Here is a 23537-nt window from a genome sequence, read left to right on the forward strand (position 1 = left end):
TCCATCATCAGCATGTTGTGTGACATTTACCATTCCTGCTAACTCTGATCTGACACTTCTGGCTCTAAGCAATTCATAGGAAGATAGATATGATCAACCACAAGTTTGGTAGTCTTGAATCATCAAGGGGAAAGATCGCAGAAAACATTCAAATGAATGTGGGCTGTATCCACCTTGCTGGACAAGGTCTAGATTTTTTATGGCAATGAAAACCTTGCTGGATTTTAGGTCTAATAACTTTGCTGTGTGGGATGAAGCAAACACACACATTTTCTTCAGGAAATGTAGCTTTCTAGTTTGACATTGTTGATTGTGCCAGTAGTTGCCAAGCGTGAAATGAAATTCTTCCTCCAGTAAATGCTACACAGCCAGGGTGCTTCTTAACAGGCCAGCCCTTTTTCTCCTAATCATTCATTATGGTCCCTTACTGCTGTCAGCACTTGGTCCCAGTCTGGCCTGGAAGACTAAGAGGAATTCACAGTGTTTCAAAGAAAAGACACCTGACAATGCTGTCCCCAGCTGTTGGATCAAATACCGTAGGGTTTCCCCCCAACAGCCATAGGACTAGGCTGAGTTAGAGAGAACTGGAGAAAGAAATGGGTGTGGAATTAGAAGAAACCAGGGTGGATTTAGAAGAAACCAGGGTGGATTTAGAAGAAACCAGGGGTGGAATTAGATGGGGAAAAAAGCTTCTGGGGAAAAAGGTTACTGAGAACTCATCACTGTAAAATCACTAGGAATTCAATTCAAGAAACCCTTTCAATTCAATAAATCTTTATTGTTCCACAAGATACATTTGGTTAGAGCAAAAAAATACACCCCCTGAGCACATATACACAAACGTATACAAACAAAATTAAACCAGTTAATCAGTAACACATCCATGATAAAATACTATTTAAAATGATTCCCCAGCCCAATTCCATCCCTGGTGTTCCTATAAGCCTTGGTTTGGGGTGAACAGATCCACATTGGGGTAAATGGTCCTGAGATGTAATCAGTTATGTATTAGAGGGCATCACATGCACCACATAAAACTAATTCCATTCTGTCACATGCCCTGTTCTATTTGTACCCTTGTGTGCTAATGCCATCACAGCTGTAAACAATAAGCCATGGTCAGAGAGGTTTGGATTAACGGTCTCACATCAATCACTAATGATGTTTCCTCAATGTTCTCATGCCACTTGTACTGCACTTTAAGATGCATGAGTTTTGTCCCCTGTTTTGTCCCCTGTTTTGTCCCCTGTTTTCCCCCCTGTATTTCCATGCACAGTTAGTAAATAAATACTGTTGATGTGCTGCACTGAGCTGGAGGATGTCAGGGATGTTGCACATTGAGGTGCATGTTTTATCGCCCGGTGGTAGGTCAGAAAACATGCCACCGTCACTGTGTGTGATTTTGACTGAAAGCTATACAGTAATGGCCCATTTCCACTGTAAGACATTACCCCAGTGTTTATAGTTGATTCTGCTCTTCACAAGTCCTTGGTGTCAGCTCTACCTATGGAAACACAACTCCCCCCAAATAAATAAAGTCCAGATGGAAAAACATCATGACTGTATGCGTCTGGTCCCTCAAGCCAGACACATGGTACAGACATCTAAAAAGACTCCTCCCTCCAAATCATTGTTGACAACATGGACTCCATAGAAGGGATGTGTTTGTTTAGTTGACACTGGCATACAGATGATGCCATAACTTACAACATGGACTCCATAGAAGGGATGTGTTTGTTTAGTTGACACTGGCATACAGACGATGCCATAACTTACAACATGGACTCCATAGAAGGGATGTGTTTGTTTAGTTGACACTGGCATACAGACGATGCCATAACTTACAACATGGACTCCATAGAAGGGATGTGTTTGTTTAGTTGACACTGGCATACAGACGATGCCATAACTTACAACATGGACTCCATAGAAGGAATGTGTTTGTATAGTTGACACTGGCATACAGACGATGCCATAACTTACAACATGGACTCCAGAGAAGGGATGGGATTGTTTAGTCGACAGTGATGGAAAAATACTTTGTGGTGTCAATATGAGAGTATTGAGAAACTATTTTCAGACGTGATAGTTGTTTGGTCACACACAAACACACACACACACACACGATAAGAAAACTAACACAAACACACACTTTACCACTTGGTCACTTCCCGCCTGGTTTTATTCCCGACATGAGCCTAAGGTGAGACAATGAGAGGAAGAGAAAATGCTACTGGGTTCAAGTGGAAGACCAATCACGTGACGGAGTTACCAAGAAGGAAGGAGTGTGTTTCAATTTAGTCATGTGACATAGAGGTAGGCGCTATTAGGAGTTTCTCTAAAGCTATTGTTGACTTGTTTATTTATTTATCCAATAGGCAAGTGCCCTGAGGGTGAAACCTCTTTTCCGAGGAAGACCTGGCGAGTAAAGAAGTGAGACTAGAATGAGAAAAACATGTCATGTGCCTGACCAGCGCTGGTATCTTGACAGTCATGTACTTGAAGGGAGGTTGTGAGAATGGAGAATGGAAAATCCTGCAAGATATTATTACTGTCACATTCTTTGCTCTGTCGTGGTTTTGAGGAAGCAGTTAAAGATAGAAGGGAATGTCACTAACGTCATGAGGCCGACCTGGCAATGTGTCAATGTGCCACCATACACCACACATGACCAAATCCCCTTCCATGTGAATAGTAACAGATATTGTCTCACTTTTCAGTGCACTGTAAGTGATTCAGGAGTAGACAATGGAGGCTGTGAAATTCATGTGAATTCCATAAGCACTAAATTAACATTAATATGAAACAGTATATTCTTAATACTAATTTGATTTACATAATTCATGATAATTGACATTGTGAATTTCATGAAAATGGTGGACAAAGCCATTCTCTGCAGTTTTACTGACAGTCTAATAACACTATCTCTGCCACTGTGAATTGACCTACCACATTAAATGTTCATTGCAGATAGAGATAGACTGGCCATAGTGCAATTCTGGCAAATGCCAAATGGGCTGGTCCATCTTAAGCCCAGTGGGCCGGTCTAAATTGGGGTTTTGATTATTATTTGGCTAATAATGGGGGGCTTGAGGAAAACATTTGCCTGTGTGTTAGAAATGCCTGGGCGGATTTCTAGTCCCAGTCCGTCCCTGGGAGTTGTATTCATATTATGAGGTCACTAAGGTGACCCGTATTGAGGTGTGTTTAAATCCCCATTAGCTACAGCTCTTCCCCCCAAAGTCCACACACTCCTAAGCAGATACACAATACAATGCAGAGGGTGGTGGATGGGCCATATAAAATAAAATAAATTGAATAATAAAATAAACATTCTAGACAGAAACAGCACATATGTGATACAGTGTGTTCTATAATATAATCTGCATTATACTGGATATTACACATCATAGGTTTACACTAGATCCCCAAAATAACTGGATGATTGCTATGGGTTTGGGACAATCAGGGGTTACATTTTATAATAACTTTCATGAGCCAATCAAAAGCCATTATGAATGCTTTTAAATGCTTTATAAATGATTATACATTATTATACAGCCAGTGGGTTTAAAGATAGGAACTGTGCCAGGAATGTGATCAATGGCCACATCAGGAAATCTGATTGGATCATCTTTCTAAGATAATAGGATTAATTTGATCCTGCATACACTCAGAGACGGACTGGGACCACAAATCGGTCCGGCATTTCTGACACATCGGGTTAAAAAAATTCTCGAGGCCCCCACACCGGCCCATTTTTATCTCGAGGCCCCCATTATTTGCCAAATAATGATAATTCTGCACAAAACCCCCAATTTAGACAGACCCACTCGTCCTTAAAGATGGACCAGCCCATCTGGCATTTTCCCAAACTGCCCTATGGCCAGTTCGTTTCTGCATCCACCTATCTCATTCAGCCCCGTTACAGCCTCCACCATCAGTCCATCAGTATTGAACGTACAGTGAGGAGATGGAGAAACGGAGAAGCCAATGACATAATGGGAATCTTAGAAATGGACTTAGATTCCCACAAACCCCCGAAATAGCCGTCTGATGTCATCGGGCAGATGGTAAATAATCTGTCTGCACCATAATAGCAAAGGTTGTTTGGCTGAGAAGAGACTCAGTGGCATTTCACTGTCTGAATGGGCTTTGTAGACACACACACACACACACAGACATACACAGAGACACACAGAGACACACAGAGACACACAGAGACACACAGAGACACACAGACACACACAGACACACACAGAGACATACACAGAGTCACACAGAGACACACAGACACACACAGAGACACACAGAGACATACAGAGAGACACAAAGAGACACAGAGAGACACACAGAGACACACAGAGACACACACAGACACACACACAGACACACAGACACACATCCATAAAGTAATCTATAAACACGGTAATAGTAACCTGATCCTGGGCAGTGCCAGTAAGCAGTGTCTGACATATCCGGATGGATTTAGAGTGTACGTGTAAGGTTCAAACACGGTACAGGCTACAGGGGTTGCTGTGCATCAATGCCCTGCGGAGGGTTGGGCCTTGACAACATGTTTCACCAGGTCTGCAAAAAAGCACTGTAACTTTACATGAATGTTCACCAGGTCTGCAGAAAGGCACTATAACTTTACGTGAATGTTCACCAGGTCTGCAGAAAGGCAATGTAACTTTAGGCCAAAGTGTTTAATGGAGGTGGTTCAGTCAACAATGCACACTCATTTGATGAGAAACCTTGTCTGAGACTTGAAGACTGGCGTTAGCTCCCCAAGATTATGGCAAGGCTTTAGCTCAATGGGCTGAGGAGACCTGGGTTTCATGCATGATCTAAACTTGATAAGTCACCTTTACTACACAGTCTAAACTAGTGTCTGGAGGCTTTGACTCAGCCGCAGATGTTTGTGGACACATGACTCCCTCACCCATCACCCAGGATGCACTGGGCTACTTATCCAGAAGAAAACGCTTTGATCCCAGTGTTCCTACTGCAGTAAATGAGACCATATGTGACTGAATGACGAGGACAAGGTCTGAGAGGATCACCAGGTATAGAACAATGAACCTTTCCTGGTGTAAAGAAGGTCGTTCAGTGACCCCATTCCACATGATAAGTGAAGTTTATTTTATATTCACCTTTATTTAACCAGGCAAGCCACTTAAGAACAGATTCTTATTTACAATGACAGCCTGGAGGTAACTTTGCTTGAGACTAGCGTTGGCGCCCCGGACACTGTCTCATTGAGAGGCTAGGACCCGGATTCAAACCCAGTCAGTCACACTGACTGTAGGCACAGTCTTAGTATCAGTGGGATCAATCATTCTCATTGAGCACCTGGGAGAGTGTAACACCAGGGATCCTGGTCTTGAATGCAGTCTCAGTCCTTGATCAGCATGTTGCTGAGTGGCTGTTGTCACTTGTGGGTGTGACTGGATGTTCTCTTCGAGTGTTCCCTGCTCTGCAGGGTGTTCTGGGTACTGGATGTTCTCTGGGCTCTGAGCTCCACTCATTGTTCACCTCATTTCCTGCTGCAGCCCCAACTTCCTGTACCTGTCTGTAACCATTGATTTGTACTTTCTCTTTTGCGCTTGTCTTTTTGTGTGGTGGTTCCTCAGAGTGAGTCATGCACAGATTACATATTTTCTCTCTCAGTCCTGTATTAGAATTCCCTCACTCCTACACATAGGGTCAGTGACCTCTGGAAACAGTAGAACAGTGTCTCTAACTAACACAGAGGTTCTGTCTCTGATCTTTTGTTCCGACATAATAATGAAATAGCCTGCACTCGATATACAGTACACTGCTTTATTCCTGCAGCCACATATGGTACACAACGATTCAGCTGCAATAGTATTCTACTTCGTTAGTCCCTCTACTCTGGGAATTAAACAGTTACTCTCTGAAAATGCCTTGCCTTGCTACAGTAAGGTATTGTTACAAAATCAACCAGCGCCAAGTTCATTAGCAATCATCTAACAATAACCCATGTAATGAAACAGATGTCTGAAATATGCCCCTGGTGGTAGGCTTGCAGATACATCAACGTTGAAGTAAATGTTTTTTTGCTGTGCTACAATACACACTCAGAAATGTAACCTATCCTGACATTGGTAAGAACCTCCCATACAGACAGAGGGACTTGAAACCCAGCTGATCCTAGATCAGAGGGACTTGAACCCAACTGATCCTAGATCAGAGGGACTTGAACCCAGCTGATCCTAGATCAGAGGGACTTGAACCCAGCTGATCCTAGATCAGCCATCTTAGAAGAGAGCTACTGAGCCATGTCCCTCTCAATGGCATTTCCTCTGGTCCCCTCCCTACCGGACCCTCCTATACAGACAGGACATTATTCTGGAGCCTGTCCAAGTTCCTGCCTCTTTTCCCTCTTCCCGGTCCTCCTACCGTGGCATTCCTAGAAGGAGAGTGAGAGAGAACAGAGAGAACCCAGAAGGAGAGAGAGAGAACATTATTTCACAATCCCACAGTGTAAACAAACAACCTGCCTGGGGCACTTACTCCCTTTGGGCCCTGGTCAAAAGTAGTGCACTATATAGGGATTAGGGTGCCATTTGGGACGCACAAGATCCAGGAATGCTTCTGTTCCTGCTTGTCTGCATGCCAGGGATCTAGATGTTGTGATAGGTGCTACTTCAGTTCATGTTCTATATCAAAAAAAGTTCTAAACCCACTTTTATTTACAGAGCAGATCTATTGCATAAATTGTTTGGTTCTGAGACCTTCCTGAGGCTGTGTGCAAAGAGAAGTGAGAGTTTGTCTTTATTGCCTTTTGTACACACAGAGTGAGACAAACACAAGTATCCCCAATGATTGGCAATCTGCCAGCAGAGTTGCTCTATTTATAGAATCAGCAGAAATCTCTAGAACTGCCATTTTTTTCTTCGCCATGCCCTGACACATGTACTGTAAGCACTGTGTTACACTGCATTAGAATTGATGAATACTTCCCAGAACGAGAGCCAGTCACTAACCCTCTTCAGAAAATCCCACACTCACACAACCCCTCTGGGACAAACAACTGAACTTGTTGTCCTTTTCACACAGGCTCTAAACAGAACAAGAAGCCCAGCAGTTCAGCAGCTCCTCCCATGGAGAAAACACGGGGTATCCCAGGGTTATATGTGCTGGGTGTGCAATTGCCTGAGGATGACGTTACACTAAGAAGAAACAACCTAAAGAAATGTAAAGTGTCTTTCTTCTGGAACCAAGTTACATGTTCCTCAGTACACAAACACAACAACAACAAGCCATACCGCGCAGTACTGGGACCAGTCAGGTCTTTGACACATTCACCCACTCCCCTGCTGAAAGATCAGCCACAAAATGTTGGCACCATTGTAACAGGTTTAAATCAATCCCTGGTCTCCATGGGAACAGAAGAGTAATACCTGGTGTGGTAGTCTCTGGTAGGACTACTGCAAATCATCTGGGCTCTGACACACACACACAGCTTTGCAGGACCATCAACTAATTTAAATACCTCTCACACCCTACAGTAACCTGTGGAACATGAGAGAACCTTCATAAATCAACAGAACGTTAACAATTTATGTAGTGTCCTGTAATACTTAGTTTGAAGTGAGACATCTTTGGTCATTCATAACACATCCATAAAGACTCTAAATCGCATGACGCTGTACTTAATTTTGCTTTGTCATTATGAGGTATTGTGTGTAGATTGATGAGGGAAAAAAACAGTTGAATCAATTTTTGAATAAGGCTGTAACGTAACAAAATGTGGAAAAAGTCAAGGGGTCTGAATACTTTCTGAATGCACTGTATGGTGTCATTTCATGGGGCTGCTGGCCTTTTACTTCACCCATTCCATTGGCGGCCAAATCACATGTGCGCTAATTGCACTACAGAAAACCCACTAACCAAAGAACAGTGCAGGGCATGCTCACTCAAAGGCAACTACACTCAACAATCGAGTTTCTTAGTTTTTTCCCATTCCTCAAAAGTCATCCCCTGATGTGATTTAAGCATTGTTGTGAACACAGAAAATCCAATTTTGTTGTTTATCTATTTAAAAAGTGGAAAAACTTGGGTAAACCAGAAAAATGGGGGACATCCTAAACCTGGAAAAACAAAACCAAGAAAACAGGATTGGGGGGACAGAAGTGGGCAAAAAATAAGAACAGATTTTAAAAGGCCCTACCAATGTTTTTTGCTGTGCATGTCTGAACTTTAGAGTGTGTCATCCTGCAGCACAGCATTTTGGGGGAAGTTGAGGTCAGGTCCAGTATTGACAATGCATCCAAGAGGGAAAGAAGTTGGACCATTCTAGAAATGTTTTAGTGAAATATAATGTAATATATAACATTTAGCAGATGCTTTTATCCAAAGCGACTTACAGTCATGCGTGAATACATTTTCACGTATGGGTGGTCCCTGGAATCGAACCCAATATCCTGGGGTTGCAATGCTCTACCAAGAGGCATGACAGGGTTATAAATGCTTTGAGAAGCCTCGATTTAATATGATTTATAAGGCCTTCATTAAGCGGTGCTTATGCCACCCTTTATAAAGCACAGGTTTATGTCATATTTGACATATTGGGTTATGTCACATTTGACATTGGTGGTTATTTCACACAGTTATTCCACATTTATGAACCCTTTATAGATCATGACGGTCATAGATGACTTGTAACACATTTATGTAGTGTTCATGATGGTTTTATGTAGGCTTTATGAAGCCTTTATAAGCTGCACGTCATTTAAAGCGGGACTGCCTTTTCATAAACATTATAGCCTACACAACAGGTATAACACATTGTAAGACTTGTCATGAACATTATAGCCTACACAATAGGTATAACACATTGTAAGACTTGTCATGAACATGCTTGACCCCCTTATAGCATAATCTCATAATGATCCTGTCTAAAAAACAGGTATTGTCAGTCTGTTTTGCAGCATATGAATATGTAATGTATTACAAGCCTTATAATAATAACATTTTAAAGGGGAATGGAAACACTTTAGTTACAATTACAGTTAGCTGGCGTTCCTAGTGTTTCCATTCCTAGTGTTTCCAAACATGCTTATATCAAGTAATACAATATTATACCTGTTGATTATAAGTCATGTGTTATCACAGAGACACAGAACATAACAGGGAGTGGAGAACAATCTCACTCCACAAATTCCGCAGACGTCCTGATCCATCCTCAAAAACCAGGTGAAGAGAAATGTTGGTAAAAAAAACAGGCAAAATCTTACCAGTAATCTTACCATTATGCTGCGACAGTCATAAAGCAAATAGGCACTGCACATTATCGCAACTAATCATAAAGTATTCAAACAACCAACTGATAAAAAATAAGTGTTTACTTTAATTAACATCTTATCTGGGTTTTGATTCGTTAGACCTGATACACACTGGGTCAGTTAAACTATACTTGTGCTGCAGTGTTGGGTAGTTTTGTCAGGTAAAAAATATTTGAATACATTTTTGTTATTTCTCAGACGCTCTTATCCATTCACTGATTCACAGAATGCAAGAGCTGCTGCATTCACTATGACAAGATAAAGTAGCCCGGTGTAGTCTCTGCCCTGTGAGAATGAAGACAATCCTTTATAGTGTTAGGCTTATACTTGTTTGTCCCGTTGGCCCTGTGTCTCTCCAGCATTCTCAATGACTTCTTTGCACATGGGACTTGTCTATTGTGTGTGTGTGTTCACTAACTCCCTTTCTCAGAAATCCTGCTGGAGGTAGCTTCCAGGAGGAAGTCAGTGTCTATCTGAAGAAGTCAGGATTCCTGAAGGGATTTGAACAGGATGAGGTCACAGTGTAAACCACTAAAACAGACCCAGCAGCTGTGTGCTACTTTATTATGTGTTTACCATTCTAAGCATCTTTATCTACACACACACACACACACACAGAATAATTCACACGCACACACACACACACTAGAAATGTCCTAAACAAATCAATGTCTCATAACCATTGTTTGAAAGTGCTTGCGTTACTCATTATCATGTTACGGAGCATGCCGTGTCACAGAGGTACGGTAAATAAAGTGCTGAGTTATGCGTGGTGGTGGTGGTGGTGAGTATGAGCGAAGGGCTCCACGGAGTCTGTGTGGTGAAGAGTGTGATTAGAGGACCACCACAGTGACTGGTGTTCCTGTCTAATAGCTAGCTGTGTGCTTTGTACTGTAGTCACTGGAGTTCCAGCAAACTGACGGGGAGCCCACGGCTGTGTCCCAAATGGCACCTTATTCCCTACGTAGTGCACTCCTTTTGACCAGGGATCCAGTAGTGGACAATAGGGAATAGGGTGCCATTTGGGGTGCAAGCCCATACTAGGAGCACATGCTTTAAAGTGAAAAAACGTCAAGTTCAAAGCATTCTGGCATACCCAGGCTAACCTCACCACAGTTACTTTAGTTTACAGCTAGAACTGGAAAGACAGCCCTTAAAAAAAGGAGCGATGTCTGTAGTTGTAGGAGCGTTTGCATGGGAATATATAGGCCTATCTGAGTCTATACAACAGGCTTTTTCTCCTGCCTGTCAGGCCAGGGCCAACTGAGGTCAGGGCCTGTTTCCCGGGGCACTGTGGGGTGCGGCCCAGCCGCCCCTCTCCCGTCGCGGTGGGGCCGAGGAGGCAGGGGGAGGCAGCCGTGCTTCTGGGAAACCGTCTGGCTCTAATTGAAGCCTGACTGGCCTCACATGTCTCCACTTAGCCGGAGGAGGAGAGGAGAGGAGGAGACGGTTGATCCCGCAGGCCCTGGCCCCGACTGACTGAATGCCTGAGAGATCTGGGCTGTGTTCATTAGGTACGAAACTGAGGAAAAAAAGGGTCCAGAATGAAGTGAAACAGGGAGGTACTATATGATCTTGTCCAATAAGAATGGTTTGTTTAAGTTTTCCGTTGCAAAACGCTTTGAAACATTTTGTGACGGTGTACCTTAATGAACTACTCTGCAGTGTGCTCAGTCTCATTCCCCCTCATCAGCCCAACAACAGCATCATACAGGTGTAGAATCTTCATTTGAGCCAGTTTGCCACTGCAGGAAAAAAAATCCTGCAGCAACAGGAAATGTGAATTATTATGTGGGTTATAATTAATGGACAATTTTGTAGGGGTTGATATATTTTTCATGAGGGAAAATCAAGTCTGAAATGTCAAAGTGGAAATAAAAAATTTCAGAAGCCTATTTAAACGTCAAATACACTACAAGTTTTAAATGTCCTGCATTTCAGGAAAGTTCTCCTGCAACAGGGTGATCAAATTAAGATCCTACATCTGTACATTCACAGCCCTCTCATTGCACAGTCACTCACAGCCCCTACTGGACGTGGGCCAAAGCCAAGTGGATGACTGCATGGAGTGGTATGGTATGGGGAGTTATTTCAGTATTCCCATCCTGTTGGCTTGGAGTGTTAGGGAATGCTGACTTAGCCCTACGGCTCAGCCAGCCAGTCCAGAGCCTGTACTCACAAAGCCCTAGGGCACAGCCAGCCAGTCCAGAGCCTGTATTCACAAAGCCCTATGGCACAGCCAGCCAATCCAGGGCCTGTATTCACTAAGCCCCTCAGAGTAGTGCTGATCTAGGATCAGTTTCCTTCTCTTATTCACCACAAATTAGAAGGCTAAAACGATCCTAGATCAGCACTCCTACTCTGAGATACTTTGTGAATACCCTCTGTATCTCTACTCTAGTGTTCCGCAATACTCCAGTATCCCTGCACACTGTACATTTGGTATTGGCACTGACCCTGTATACAACTTCCTCTCTTATTTCTTATTTTGAGATTGAATACTGCACTGTTGGGTAAGTTAAGCATTTCACTGTACTTCTGCTTGTGACAAATACAAGTTCAAACTTGACGTTGTTCCATGTGCCCTCCTGATGTGATATGCCTTACATTGTTTATGTATCTATGTTCCTTGTGGAGATAACCCAGGACAGACACAATGGTACACAAACAGTGCTTCTCAGAAATGTTTCCACAGTGCTATAAGATATGTGAGTGCCTGAGGTGGAAAACAGGGTAGTAGGATTACAAAAACAAAGAATTCCCTCCCTCTCTCTCCCTCTCTCTCTCCTGCTCTCTCTCTCTTTCTCTCTCCCTCTCTCTCTCTCTCTCCCTCTCTCTACCCCTCTCTCGCTCTCTCTTTCTCTCTCTCCCCCTCTCATTGTTAGTCTCTCCCTCTGTCATTCTTTCTCTCTCTGTGACAACATGCTGTTCGTTTCCCAACATCTTTGTTTTACAATGTTAGAGTTGAATTATGTGAAGAGAATTATGGAAAGCGGTAAACGTTGATGAGCAAACAAAAATGGCTTTCAAAAGATACACCTGGCTTGGAACACTTCCATTTTGATAAGGGTGTGATAGGGAAAGATTAAATACTGTCATTGTTGAATTGACAGTTTACGGTATATCTACATTGCTAATCAGGAGGGTATTTCCTTAACAGCTTATGACATTTTAAATGTTTTGTAATTTTAGCAGACACTCTTATCCAGAGCAACTTACAATTAGTGCATTCATCTTAAGATTGATGGTTGAGACTGACTGAACATCAAATTTCCATCATTTAAACGTCTAGTTTTGATTTACTTTTAATTGAGATGTCAACTAATGTGAATTCAATGTGAAATCCCCCCAAAAATCAGCATGTCATTAATTGGATTTAGGTTAAAAGTTGGGTGGAAAAAAGACAATTCCCTTACGTTGATAACTTTTTGCAAATCCAATCAGTTTTCCACGTTGATTCAACATAATCAGATTTTGTTTGTTTTTTGAATGACATGGAAAAATGTTGATGCAACCGTTTTTGTCCAGTTGGATAGGTCTGGATTGAAATCATTGCATGCCTCTGTAACACTCTCCTTGCCCCAACCTGGGCTTGAACCAGGGACTCTCTGAACACATCAACAACTGCCTCCCACAAAGCATTGTTACCTATCACTCTACAAAAGCCATGGCCCTTGAGAGCAAGAGAAACAACTACTTCAAGGTCTCAGAGCAATGGACATCACCAATTGAAACGCACTAGCGCGCACTGCTAACTAGCTAGCCATTTCACACCGGTTACACCTCATCCATGGCCTGAAGGAGAGTGGTACACTGATGGGGATGACAACCATACAGTTAAAGCCAAATATAGTTGAAATTGAAAAAAAAAATTGGTTCTCCACACCTAGTTATTGGATTTTCAACATTGCAAAAACTATTTTATTTTTGTAAACTCAAGTTTATTTTATAAAGACAAATGGCATGGACAAAGTTGTTGGCACCCCGGAGCTAGCACTTAGTTACACAGCCTTTGGCCAAGATAACTGCAGACAAATGCTTCTTGTAGCCATCATTGAGCTTGCTGCACCTTTCTACTGACAATTTGGCTCACTTTTCAGCAGCAAACTGCTCAATGTTAGAGGGATGGCTTCCACCAACTGCTGTTTTCAGCTCTTGCCATAGTTTATGGATGTGATTCAGATCTGAACTCTTCGTTGGCTACTCCAGAACAGTCCAGCATTTCTTCCTGAACCATTCCAGGGTGCTTTTGATGTGTGTTTGGGGTTGTTGTCCTGCTGGAAGATCCACAACCTTCAACAGATGCATTTTGGACCTTACAGTTATTTTTTTCAATTAAAATGGTCCAAAAGAAACAAAAACAGCTTCTTAGCAAATAGCAATTACTGAAGCAAGAATTTTGCTAGGATTGTCTGGGAGTGGTCTGAGTGGCCTAATTGGATGAGCCTAATGGAAGGGACCTGAAAACAAGCTGTTATTGGCAGAGGGGTTTGAAACTCTCTTTGTTATTGGTCTATTAACTTATACAGCCTGGTGATGTCAAAACTCCATCTCACCAAAACAGGTTGAAATTTCAGGTGGTCTTTTCAAACCGCTCTTATACTAAAACGGCATTAGCATAATTTTCACAATTTCACAGTATTTTTCCAACATCATAGTATGGAAATATAAAACACAGGGAAATCATATTTTTGATAGCACTGGGCCTTTAAATAGGCTTTATTGAATTTTTGCCTCTGGGGGGTGCACTTGAGCCAAAAGGGGTCCCCTACAGAAATATTTTTCAATAAATTACCTCATTGGACAGAAAGGAGCAAATCTCCCCACACCCATGAGAAAAACTATATTTGTCTAAATTTAAGGATGTGTTTTGTAAAAATATTTTTTATAAAAAGGTTAGTCTGCCCATAAAAGCTGTATGGGAGACAATACATGGGGCATTGAGGTATCCGGTGCTTTTGCAGGATTCAAGCAGAAAATATATACGTAGATATATTTTTTTGGCAGTCAAAATAAGAGTCTTATACTAGAGTTCCAGAATGCAATGTTTGAATTGAATCTGCAACATATGACGTGCAGCTTGTACCTGAATAGCCTGCTTTTCCTACTTGCAGACAACCAGTGTTTTTGTTAGTTTGCAGTGCTGTTTTCTACATTCTACCATCACAATGCCATTCATTCACTGTTGTTTCCAGCAGCCGCCATTCCATTGCAAATAGTCATTTTTATTTATTCAGTTTCAATTTCCAGGCATAATTTAATATGATACACATTCACTTGTAAACATAGATATTTCCCAGTCAGTCTGTAGCAATGTAAAGGCTATAAATGTTCGCTTTTTTGAAACGGTCTCTAGGACAATTGAGCTAAAGGAAGTAATGATGACAAAAAAGTTTGAAGTATTTTGCGGTTCTCCAGTTACTGCTTGTTATTTAGTAATGTGCCTCTATGTGGAAGTTCTGACAGTATGCAGACTCATTATTTTGCAGCTCGCTCCTCTACAGCACATGTATTGATAGTGTGTTGCCCTCTAGTGCCAAACTGGGCTAAGAACAACATCTGTCCAATGCCCTCGGTTTTCTTCATAGATTAAGAACAAGGGCTTAAAATGAAAATGTAATAATTATAATGCAAAAATAAATGTTAAACAAAACGTTTTTTTAGAGTGATTGTTGTATGCTATTATTAAAGACAAACATTTTATATTTTGAATGAATTGACAGGAGATTGCAGTCCATAATGGCCGTCCAGTATACACACAGTCAGTTAGCAGTAGTGACAAGTTTGTCTTTACTTTATTTCACCTTTTGATTAGAAACCTCAAATCAAACACTATGAAACAAAACAAATAGAAAAATGGCTAATAATAATATCATATTGCTACATTAAAACTCAAAAATGACATGACAAAACAGATAAACCCACTATACATTTAAGTATATACAACCTTGCTAAATAATCAATAACCAAATTCTGTCTAGATTTATGATTGTTTTATTTGCTTTCCCTGTTATCTCTATAATCAGTCCGCTGAGACAAGGCTAGGAAAAACTAACCAGGAAAACAGGGCTATGTGCTATGGAGCTATGGAAGCAGATTCTTGGCAAAAACAACAACATTGAAATAACACTAATACTGATTAATAATTTGTCAATATCAATGCTTCTTTATTTTTGGCATGAATTTGCCTCCATAAATGAGGAAAAACATATGAATAACAGACAGCCAGGCACTGATCACGGAGTAGAGAAGGCTTTATGCACAAATAAAGCTGCATTTGCAGTAAACTGGATGAAATTGTGCTGCCATGTACAATTCCGCTTTAAAAACAAATAATGTATACCAAATTATAGTAAATTATGCCACATCTGGAGTTTACATTATGAGTGCTGACAGATTTGGACCCTCAGCGCGACTTGAGCGGTCTTGCGCTGGGAGAGTAGTTCCACCACTATGGAGCGTAATGGTACATTCCTGATCAGAGTAGTTCCACCACTATGGTGCGTAATGGTACATTCCTGATCTCAAATCCAATCCAACAAAATTCCGGGGTGTTCCAATTCCAGGAACGGACAATCCACTTGAACTGGAGAGCGTTGTTGCTTAACTGGAACGGCCCGAAAGCATCAATATTGTCAACAATAATATTGTTGTTCATCTTACTGGTATTATTACTGTCTTCCTAGTACAGTAAAGGATGCAACAGCCTATTTCAAATAAGTGAGAGAGCTATTCCAATGTATTTAGTTTTTTACAATGCTTTATGATGGTGAGGGTGGGTTGAAGAAGGTGAAACCTGGATTGTTCTAGCATTTTATACTGTATCTACAAATGAGGAAGGACATTTAAGAGTGCTCCTATGGGATGAAAAGATAGGTGAGGGCATCTTTGTTGCATTTAAGAGGTAAAAATAACCAGCTCGACTGAGAAAGACTGTCTTTGTGAATTAGCTAACCAGCAGCATGATAGGACACATCATGTGGACAATGACAAAGAATAGCATAAAATTATATTATGTGTATGTTACAGCAAGAGAGAGAGAGAGAGACAGAGATAGAGACAGAGAGAGAGAGAGAGAGAGAGAGAGAGAGAGAGAGAGAGAGAGAGAGAGAGAGAGAGAGAGAGGACAGAATAGAGGGATGGGGCAGACGAGGACAATACCTCAGTTTCCAGACACCTCAAATCTCTGTGAGCCCCTGAGTTACGCCCCATACTGACTGACAGACACACATACACTCTCTCCAACAGACTCTAGTCCCCTGAATGGACCTCCAAGTCCAACAGGAAATGAAGAGCGATAGCTGAGCCCTAGCCCATAATCCCACAATAAGACCCTGTGCAAACCACACATCAGGGTAGTGTTCATTAGGGCACACAATGGAAAACCTGTTGCAATGGAAAACAAAAACGAGCACATCTTGTCCGTGTTCTTCTGTTTCGGTGCCTAATGAACACGACCCTGTGTTTAACAACCGTGTTTCTGAGTGTGTTTTTACAACAAAGTTAGCGCGTCCAAACTGCTGTCATACAACTGCGGTTACATATGAAGAACAAAGGTTCAGGGGCAAACAGGTATGGAGGAATATAGCTGTCAAAGTTCAATTATTGTCACAGATTATGTGCAAACATGTTCACTGTAAATTAACTCTCCTTCGGTTACTGAGTGACAGTTTGGACAGAGTCTAAGTTTATGAACTGTAATCTCTAAGTTTATCCTGATACAGACCGATCCAGAGCAAAGTAACAATCTCCTGAGGCAACTTCGACAGAAAGACTTCAAAAAAGTTTCTTCTCATTTTCTAAAAAAATCTCAAATCGGTTGGCAATATAACCCATTCCCCCTCAGTCTTTCTAAAAATGTTATCAAAAACTAAAACCCAAAAGCTCAAGATTCTGAGGGAAATATATACAGTAGTAAGCTTTACAAACACACACGTTGCCCATCTTATTAAAGCACACAGAAAAGCATCTCACCTTTCTTTTTGAAAGCTAGTAAGAATATTTTGGTTGGGATGCCACAACAACTCCATCAGACCTGCTGAGTTTAGATAAGGTGTGTGTGTGTGTGTGTGTGTGCGCGCACGTGCGTATGTGTATGAGTTCAGTGTACGACATTGGTGTGTGTGAGAGTATGAGTTCAGTATGTGGGTGTGTGCACGTGTCTTTTTGAGGGAGGGGATCCATTTCACCCAAAGAGCGATAGACCCCCTCCTCCCAAAATACACAGAGCTGAGAGAGAGATAGTGGGCATTCAGCGACAGAGACAGGAGCAGGGGGAAGATTAGGAGGGGGAGGCTCTCCTCTCCAGCATGCTCCCTGTCCTGTTGGTTGGCTTGTAGAATCCCAAAGCTAGAGCCTATCCCAGAGAAATGCTGACCGAGGCCAGAGGCCCTAGCCCCTAGTCTGCAGCCCCAGCCCCAACCCCGTCCCCAGGCCTGAAAGCACAAGTCTCAGGGTCTCAGCAGGATCGGTCCAAACTCTCTCAATGGGGGGAAGAGGAGGAGTCCTGAGCAGCTCTAGTGTCGCTTCATGGAGGAGACCTTCTTCTTGCGGGTGGCCAGCATCTCATAGAAGGGATCCCTGCTGATGGCAGCTCTGTGAGGGTGGGGGTAGAAGGGGGGTAAGTGAGTACGCTCCCCTGGTGGGATAACAGTTTGCCCTCATTTACACTGTAAATATAATCTGGGGTGCCCTGCAATTTCCCAGGTTCCTAGTTTATTATCAATGGTGTATGATGGAAAGGAACAGAGGTCAAAAATAATCTATGAGTAATCTTTGGATTACACATCAAATGAAGAGGGATAACGGGGTAACACTTTCTTTGACTAGTATCTAAATTAGGGCTTTGTAACCCATCCATAAATCATCCATAACTCATCCATAACAAAATCACAACACATCCATAACCCAGTCATAGCTTGTTGATAAGCAGTACTACAGACTTGATGCTGTTCATCCACTCGTCCTTCTCCTCAGTGGTGGGAGCAGAGATCCTGTAGAAGGTGTGGTTCCCCTCCACCACTCTGCCGTCCGCCTCCGTCTTACAGGCCTTGATCACCTGGTCCTTGTTCTCTGGGATGAAGAGCTCAAAGCAGTTCTACGCAGAGGAGAGGAGAGTGAATCTTAAATTGTATTTTCTTAATTCCTCAGGTCCTCCCTCCTCATCTTCTCAAAACACATTGGAGCAGAAGATCTAAGGTTCCTCCCCTCGGGTCTTCTCCTCCAAAACATTTGGAGAATGAGGCAAGGAGAGAGAATGTGAGGAATGCCACAACTGTGTCCGAAATGCTGAGTTTAATAAGGTGTGTGTGTTCCTGCGGGCACGTGTGTTTAATCAAGGAAGTACAATTGAGATGAACCCAAGCTGTGTTATTATGTGCTGTGCCACACTACCACCAGGGGGAGACAAAGTCTCGTCTGAGACATTACTGAACTGTAATCTCTCCTTTCTATCGAAGTGTGCACTTGTTCACTTCCCTTCATAGATTTGGAAGGACATTACTGCAATATGGAAACTCCCTCTAGCCCATGTTTACACCAATCCAATGCGGTCCAATTTGTGGGGAGTAGTAAACGGGTGCACAGGAGGAAGGGGATTATTGGGCTGTACCCCTCGATCTTGTTCGTTTCAACCCCTGAACACTAACAGGATGGATCACTCCAAAATCAGTTTGTCATATCTTGCAGATCTCAGAAGTGAACTCATGTCAATATTTGTCCATGTCATACATCATTGGTTGTGTTGATCAGCTATATGCCTCAATCCCAAATGAATGGGAGATTAAATAACCGTCTTATTTCCTGATCATATTTCCTGATCATTTTCCTGATTATATTTAGAATAAGATCAATACATTTGACGGTGCTTTTATCTCGCGTGTGTGTGTTTTTAATATCCTTGTGGGGACCAGAAGTCCTCACAAGGATAGCAAAACGATGACATTTTGCCAGTCCCCACAATATTTTAAAAACATTTTAGGCTTAGAGGTTAGGTTTAGGTTTACAATTAGGGTTAGAATTAGGGTTGAGGTTAGGTGTTAGGGAAAATAGGATTTGAATTGGAATCATTTGTTTGGTCCCCAAAGGATAGTTATGTGGTCGATCCAGCAGAGGGTGCAGTGTGTGCTTACAGGCTTCTTGTCCTCCACCTCCCGGATGCTGAGGTTCTCCAGTGGAATGATCCCTCTGGGCTCTTTGTCCTATAGGACAGAAACATGGACGTTAAGATGAATCTGTTAAGAGGACAGAAACATGGACGTTAAGATGAATCTGTTAAGAGGACAGAAACATGGACGTTAAGATGAATCTGTTAAGAGGACAGAAACATGGACTTTAAGATGAATCTGTTAAGAGGACAGAAACATGGAAGTTAAGATGAATCTGTTAAGGACTGCTGTGGGACATGGCTTAAAATACAGACAGCAAAATGTGGTGGGTACTAAAGGGATATTACACTACAAAATGTTCAGACCAAGATGTGTCAAACATCCTGGGATATTGATTGTGTAGATTCAGCTGATGAGTTGATGCCTCAACCCCAAATGAATGGAAATTATATGCACCTCAAATCTGGAAATGATATGGTGCTTATCTTTTCCATTTATTTGGGATTGGGGCATGTAGCTGGATCTATACGACAGATGGCCTGGGAGATGGACTTACCTCAACATTACACCACTTTTGAGGTCTGGAAACATCTGACTTTTTATTTTATTTTGAAGTGCAATGTCCCTTTAATAAGTACCCAATTAAGCGGAATATGTCCGTTTTTGGTGAATAACTACAGGTGAGTGGGAAAAGGTAAGTGTTAGGTTGTTTTGTGAGTGGAATATCCCTGTTAATGACAATACTCTGAATAATTGTTTTAACATTTACATAGTCATTTAACAGACACTCTTATCCAGAACAATTTGGGTTAAGTGCCTTGCTCAAGGGCACATTGACAGATTTTTCACCTAGTCGGCTCAGGGATTCGAACCAGCAACATTTCGGTTACTGGCCCAACGCTCTTAACCGCTAGGCTACCTGTCGCCGATGAATACACAGTAGAGCAGTGAACAAACAGTAGAGCAGTCCACAGCAGAGCAGTACACAACCAGAACAGGTTACAGTGTGACAATGTGTTGTAACTTGCAACTGTAATATCCATCATAATAGTCATGTATTTATGTGTGCCTGTTGCAGACATTTAAGATTTATTGAATTGAACATGATAACTGAGGAACATAGGCTTCCAGTTCCAGTCCAGTACTTACAGTGGTGTGCTCAAAGTAATACGGACAGTTGTACTTACAGTGGTGTGCTCAAAGTAATAGACAGTTGTACTTACAGTGGTGTACTCAAAGTAATACAGACAGTTGTACTTACAGTGGTGTACTCAAAGTAATAGACAGTTGTACTTACAGTGGTGTACTCAAAGTAATACAGACAGTTGTACTTACAGTGGTGTATTCAAAGTAATACAGACAGTTGTACTTACAGTGGTGTACTCAAAGTAATAGACAGTTGTACTTACAGTGGTGTATTCAAAGTAATACAGACAGTTGTACTTACAGTGGTGTACTCAAAGTAATACAGACAGTTGTACTTACAGTGGTGTACTCAAAGTAATACAGACAGTTGTCCGTGAGAATGAACCATCTTCTCTTCCAGGTTTTGACGCGTCCTCCTGAGGAATAGAGAGACGGTGTTAGCCAGACTCAGTGGAGAGAGAGCGAGAGGGATGAGCACCGGACAGCGGAGGGCAGAGCAGCAGACAGGCAGACAGACAGACGCATGGATAGACAGACAGGCAGATAACAGGTATAGAACTACAACTCCCATCTCCCTACATTCCCTATCAAGCACCGTACAGTACAGTACCATGCTCCTCCTACAACCCACACCATAGCATCCATACAACCAGTTATTCTGCTCCACATGAGAGAGAAGCATGAGGTTACGGAGGAGTTCTGTTGAGTAAACTGGGCCAAGGTATTCTGTAATCGCCTTTTTACACTATTGTGCCAACCTGTTGGCTCGGATATGCTCTTTTCACATTTTCCTTTCAGTACGGTTCCAGCAACTATGGTGGATGCATAACCAGGCCAGCTCAGTACAGCTTGGTTCGGCTCAGCTCTGTAGTGAAAAGCCCTTAGCCATATAGATTAGACAGAGCAGTATATCATGTTTAATACTGTGTCTGAAACCAGAGTGCTCATTTTAACTGTCCCACCTTTCCTCAGTAGCTCCTCAGTATAGCTGACTCAGGACTTACAGACTCTCTCAGAGTAGACAACTTCTAAAGGAGATCAATAGCTGGGATATAAAACCAAACACTTGTTAAAGTTTAGACCTCCAGGAGTTAATGAGATCCTACCACGGGGAATGTTAAATAGTACTACTAACAATTATTATTATTATTATAAAACTTGGCCCTTACTGAGCTCCTACAATTGGAAATCACAAGCGGGATACTAGTTGGAAAAAAGACAAGAATAAATCTAATTATAAAACTATAGACTAAAAAAAGAACTTCCTCTGAATGTCACAAATGATTAGGGGTTGCCCGTTTTTTCATGGCCTGCATGGCTCAAATCCTTTGCCTCTTTCATGCCCGGCGGAGTGTCTCTGGTTAACTCAGCAGCTCATTGATCTGTGGCCAACCCCCGACCCCACCACCACCCACACTAACTGTTAGGGAGTGTTACGTGTGACGTGTTTTTCTATCTCCCTATTTTCCTGTGTAGTATGTTTGTGTGTTCTGGCATTACAGGTGTGCTGAGTTGCGGCTGATGATGGTGGGCGTGGCTTCGGCCCACCCTCCTGGCAGCTGTAGCTGATTGATGAGAGTATACCTGTTTGCCGTGTGAGCTTGAAGAAAGGGGGGGAGAGGACACTTGTTGTTTGGCTGTGTTAATTTATCTTTGTTTGTGTTCCAGCCTGTCCTCCTGATGTACTCCACCCTACCTAGGTCCTGGAGAAGGGAAAGGTAGATCTGCCCATGGGTGTACATTCCCACGTAGATAACCCATTGTTTTATACACTAGGTTAGCCGGGCGGGTGTCACCCCTGTATTTTTTGGTAAACAGGCAGGAAAGTGGGTTAGGGTTAGAGTGTGATAGGAAGGTTTAGGTGTGTAGAAGAGGAGGGACCTTTTGTTTATTTTCATTAATTGGACCCCGTTCCCAAATATTCCCTTCTCTTACCTTCCCTGGTTTATTTGATGTTTCCTTACAGTTTCTTTATGGGTGTTGTATATTTTGTTTAAGTACCTTACTAAACGTTCCCCGAGGGCTAACCTTGAGATCTGGTTGTTGTCTGGTTATTTTAGTTCATTACACCCCACATTTCTTCCCCATCCATCTAGTTTACCTTGTGTGCGCAGGCACAGGCATTTAGGTCTCCTCCTCAGACGAACTACACCCGAGGGGAGAACGTAACAGGGAGAAACCTGATCACAGCAGCAGATGGCAGCTAGCTCACGCTGGGAGGATGGGATGCCGATAAACAGTGTCATGGGGGGACAGGAAACTGGAGCTAGCCTGGAGCTATGCTATGCTAGTAGGCTACTCACTCTATTGTTATCTCTGGCTGGAACTTCCTGTTTAAACTAGTGAAGGGCTAGTCGTTAAAGACACTATGGAAGATTAGTTGCTATTTTTCACGTCACATAGTTTTGGCTTGAATACTGGCCGTATTCACAATGATATATGATATAACACCAATCAATGTATTGTCTGAAGACACCTTTCTGTCCAATTAGGTCATTTCTGGACAATATTTCTGTCAGTTTAGGGGACCCCTTTTGGCTCCTCTTTAAGTCTAAAGACAACAATCAAAACATAATTGTATCAATACAACGTGTACATGGACACACACCTACATGCTCTAGGAGTAAACACGATATATGGCATTTTTGATTAAAGACAAATCAACATGATGATATAAAGGCATGTCTGGCTGTTCTATGTCTGGACCCTACTGAGAGTTCTACATGATCGTTGAGCTGCTACACCACCACCAACGTTAGTATGAAGACGCACTAAGAAAACCCATCTACCAAGACAGAAGAGCTGTGTTGTTGACAGAAGTGTTGATCATATAGCAGCGATGCTACTGTATATGATAACCTATCACACTACAGAGGTCATGATAGGGCACTTAAACACTCTCCGTCCCGATATCCAAATACTAGCACACTTCTTAGTATGAAACAATGTATTGGGCAGCGGAGGCTGCTGA

The 23537-nt window shown here is 42.2% G+C and overlaps 1 protein-coding gene across 5 annotated transcripts in view; it reads right to left on the bottom strand.

Moving 5' to 3' along the window:
• Positions 1-14518: 14518 nt before the first annotated feature.
• Positions 14519-23537, bottom strand: part of LOC121568703 (cytohesin-1) — a 99215-nt gene continuing 90196 nt past the window's right edge. For 4 of the 5 annotated variants that reach the window (XM_041879099.2, XM_041879098.2, XM_041879100.2 and 1 more), the window contains exons 10-13: positions 20906-20984; positions 19445-19513; positions 18257-18411; positions 14519-17909 (exon numbers count right to left, since the gene is read on the bottom strand). In XM_041879099.2, the coding sequence (XP_041735033.1) occupies positions 17831-17909; positions 18257-18411; positions 19445-19513; positions 20906-20984 (382 nt within the window). In that variant the 3' untranslated portion in view covers positions 14519-17830. The remainder of the gene's footprint in view (positions 17910-18256; positions 18412-19444; positions 19514-20905; positions 20985-23537) is intronic. The other variant, XM_041879097.2, reaches the window with a different exon arrangement.

This window comes from Coregonus clupeaformis, unplaced genomic scaffold (assembly GCF_020615455.1).
Source record: "Coregonus clupeaformis isolate EN_2021a unplaced genomic scaffold, ASM2061545v1 scaf0164, whole genome shotgun sequence".
Classification (NCBI taxonomy): domain Eukaryota; kingdom Metazoa; phylum Chordata; class Actinopteri; order Salmoniformes; family Salmonidae; genus Coregonus; species Coregonus clupeaformis.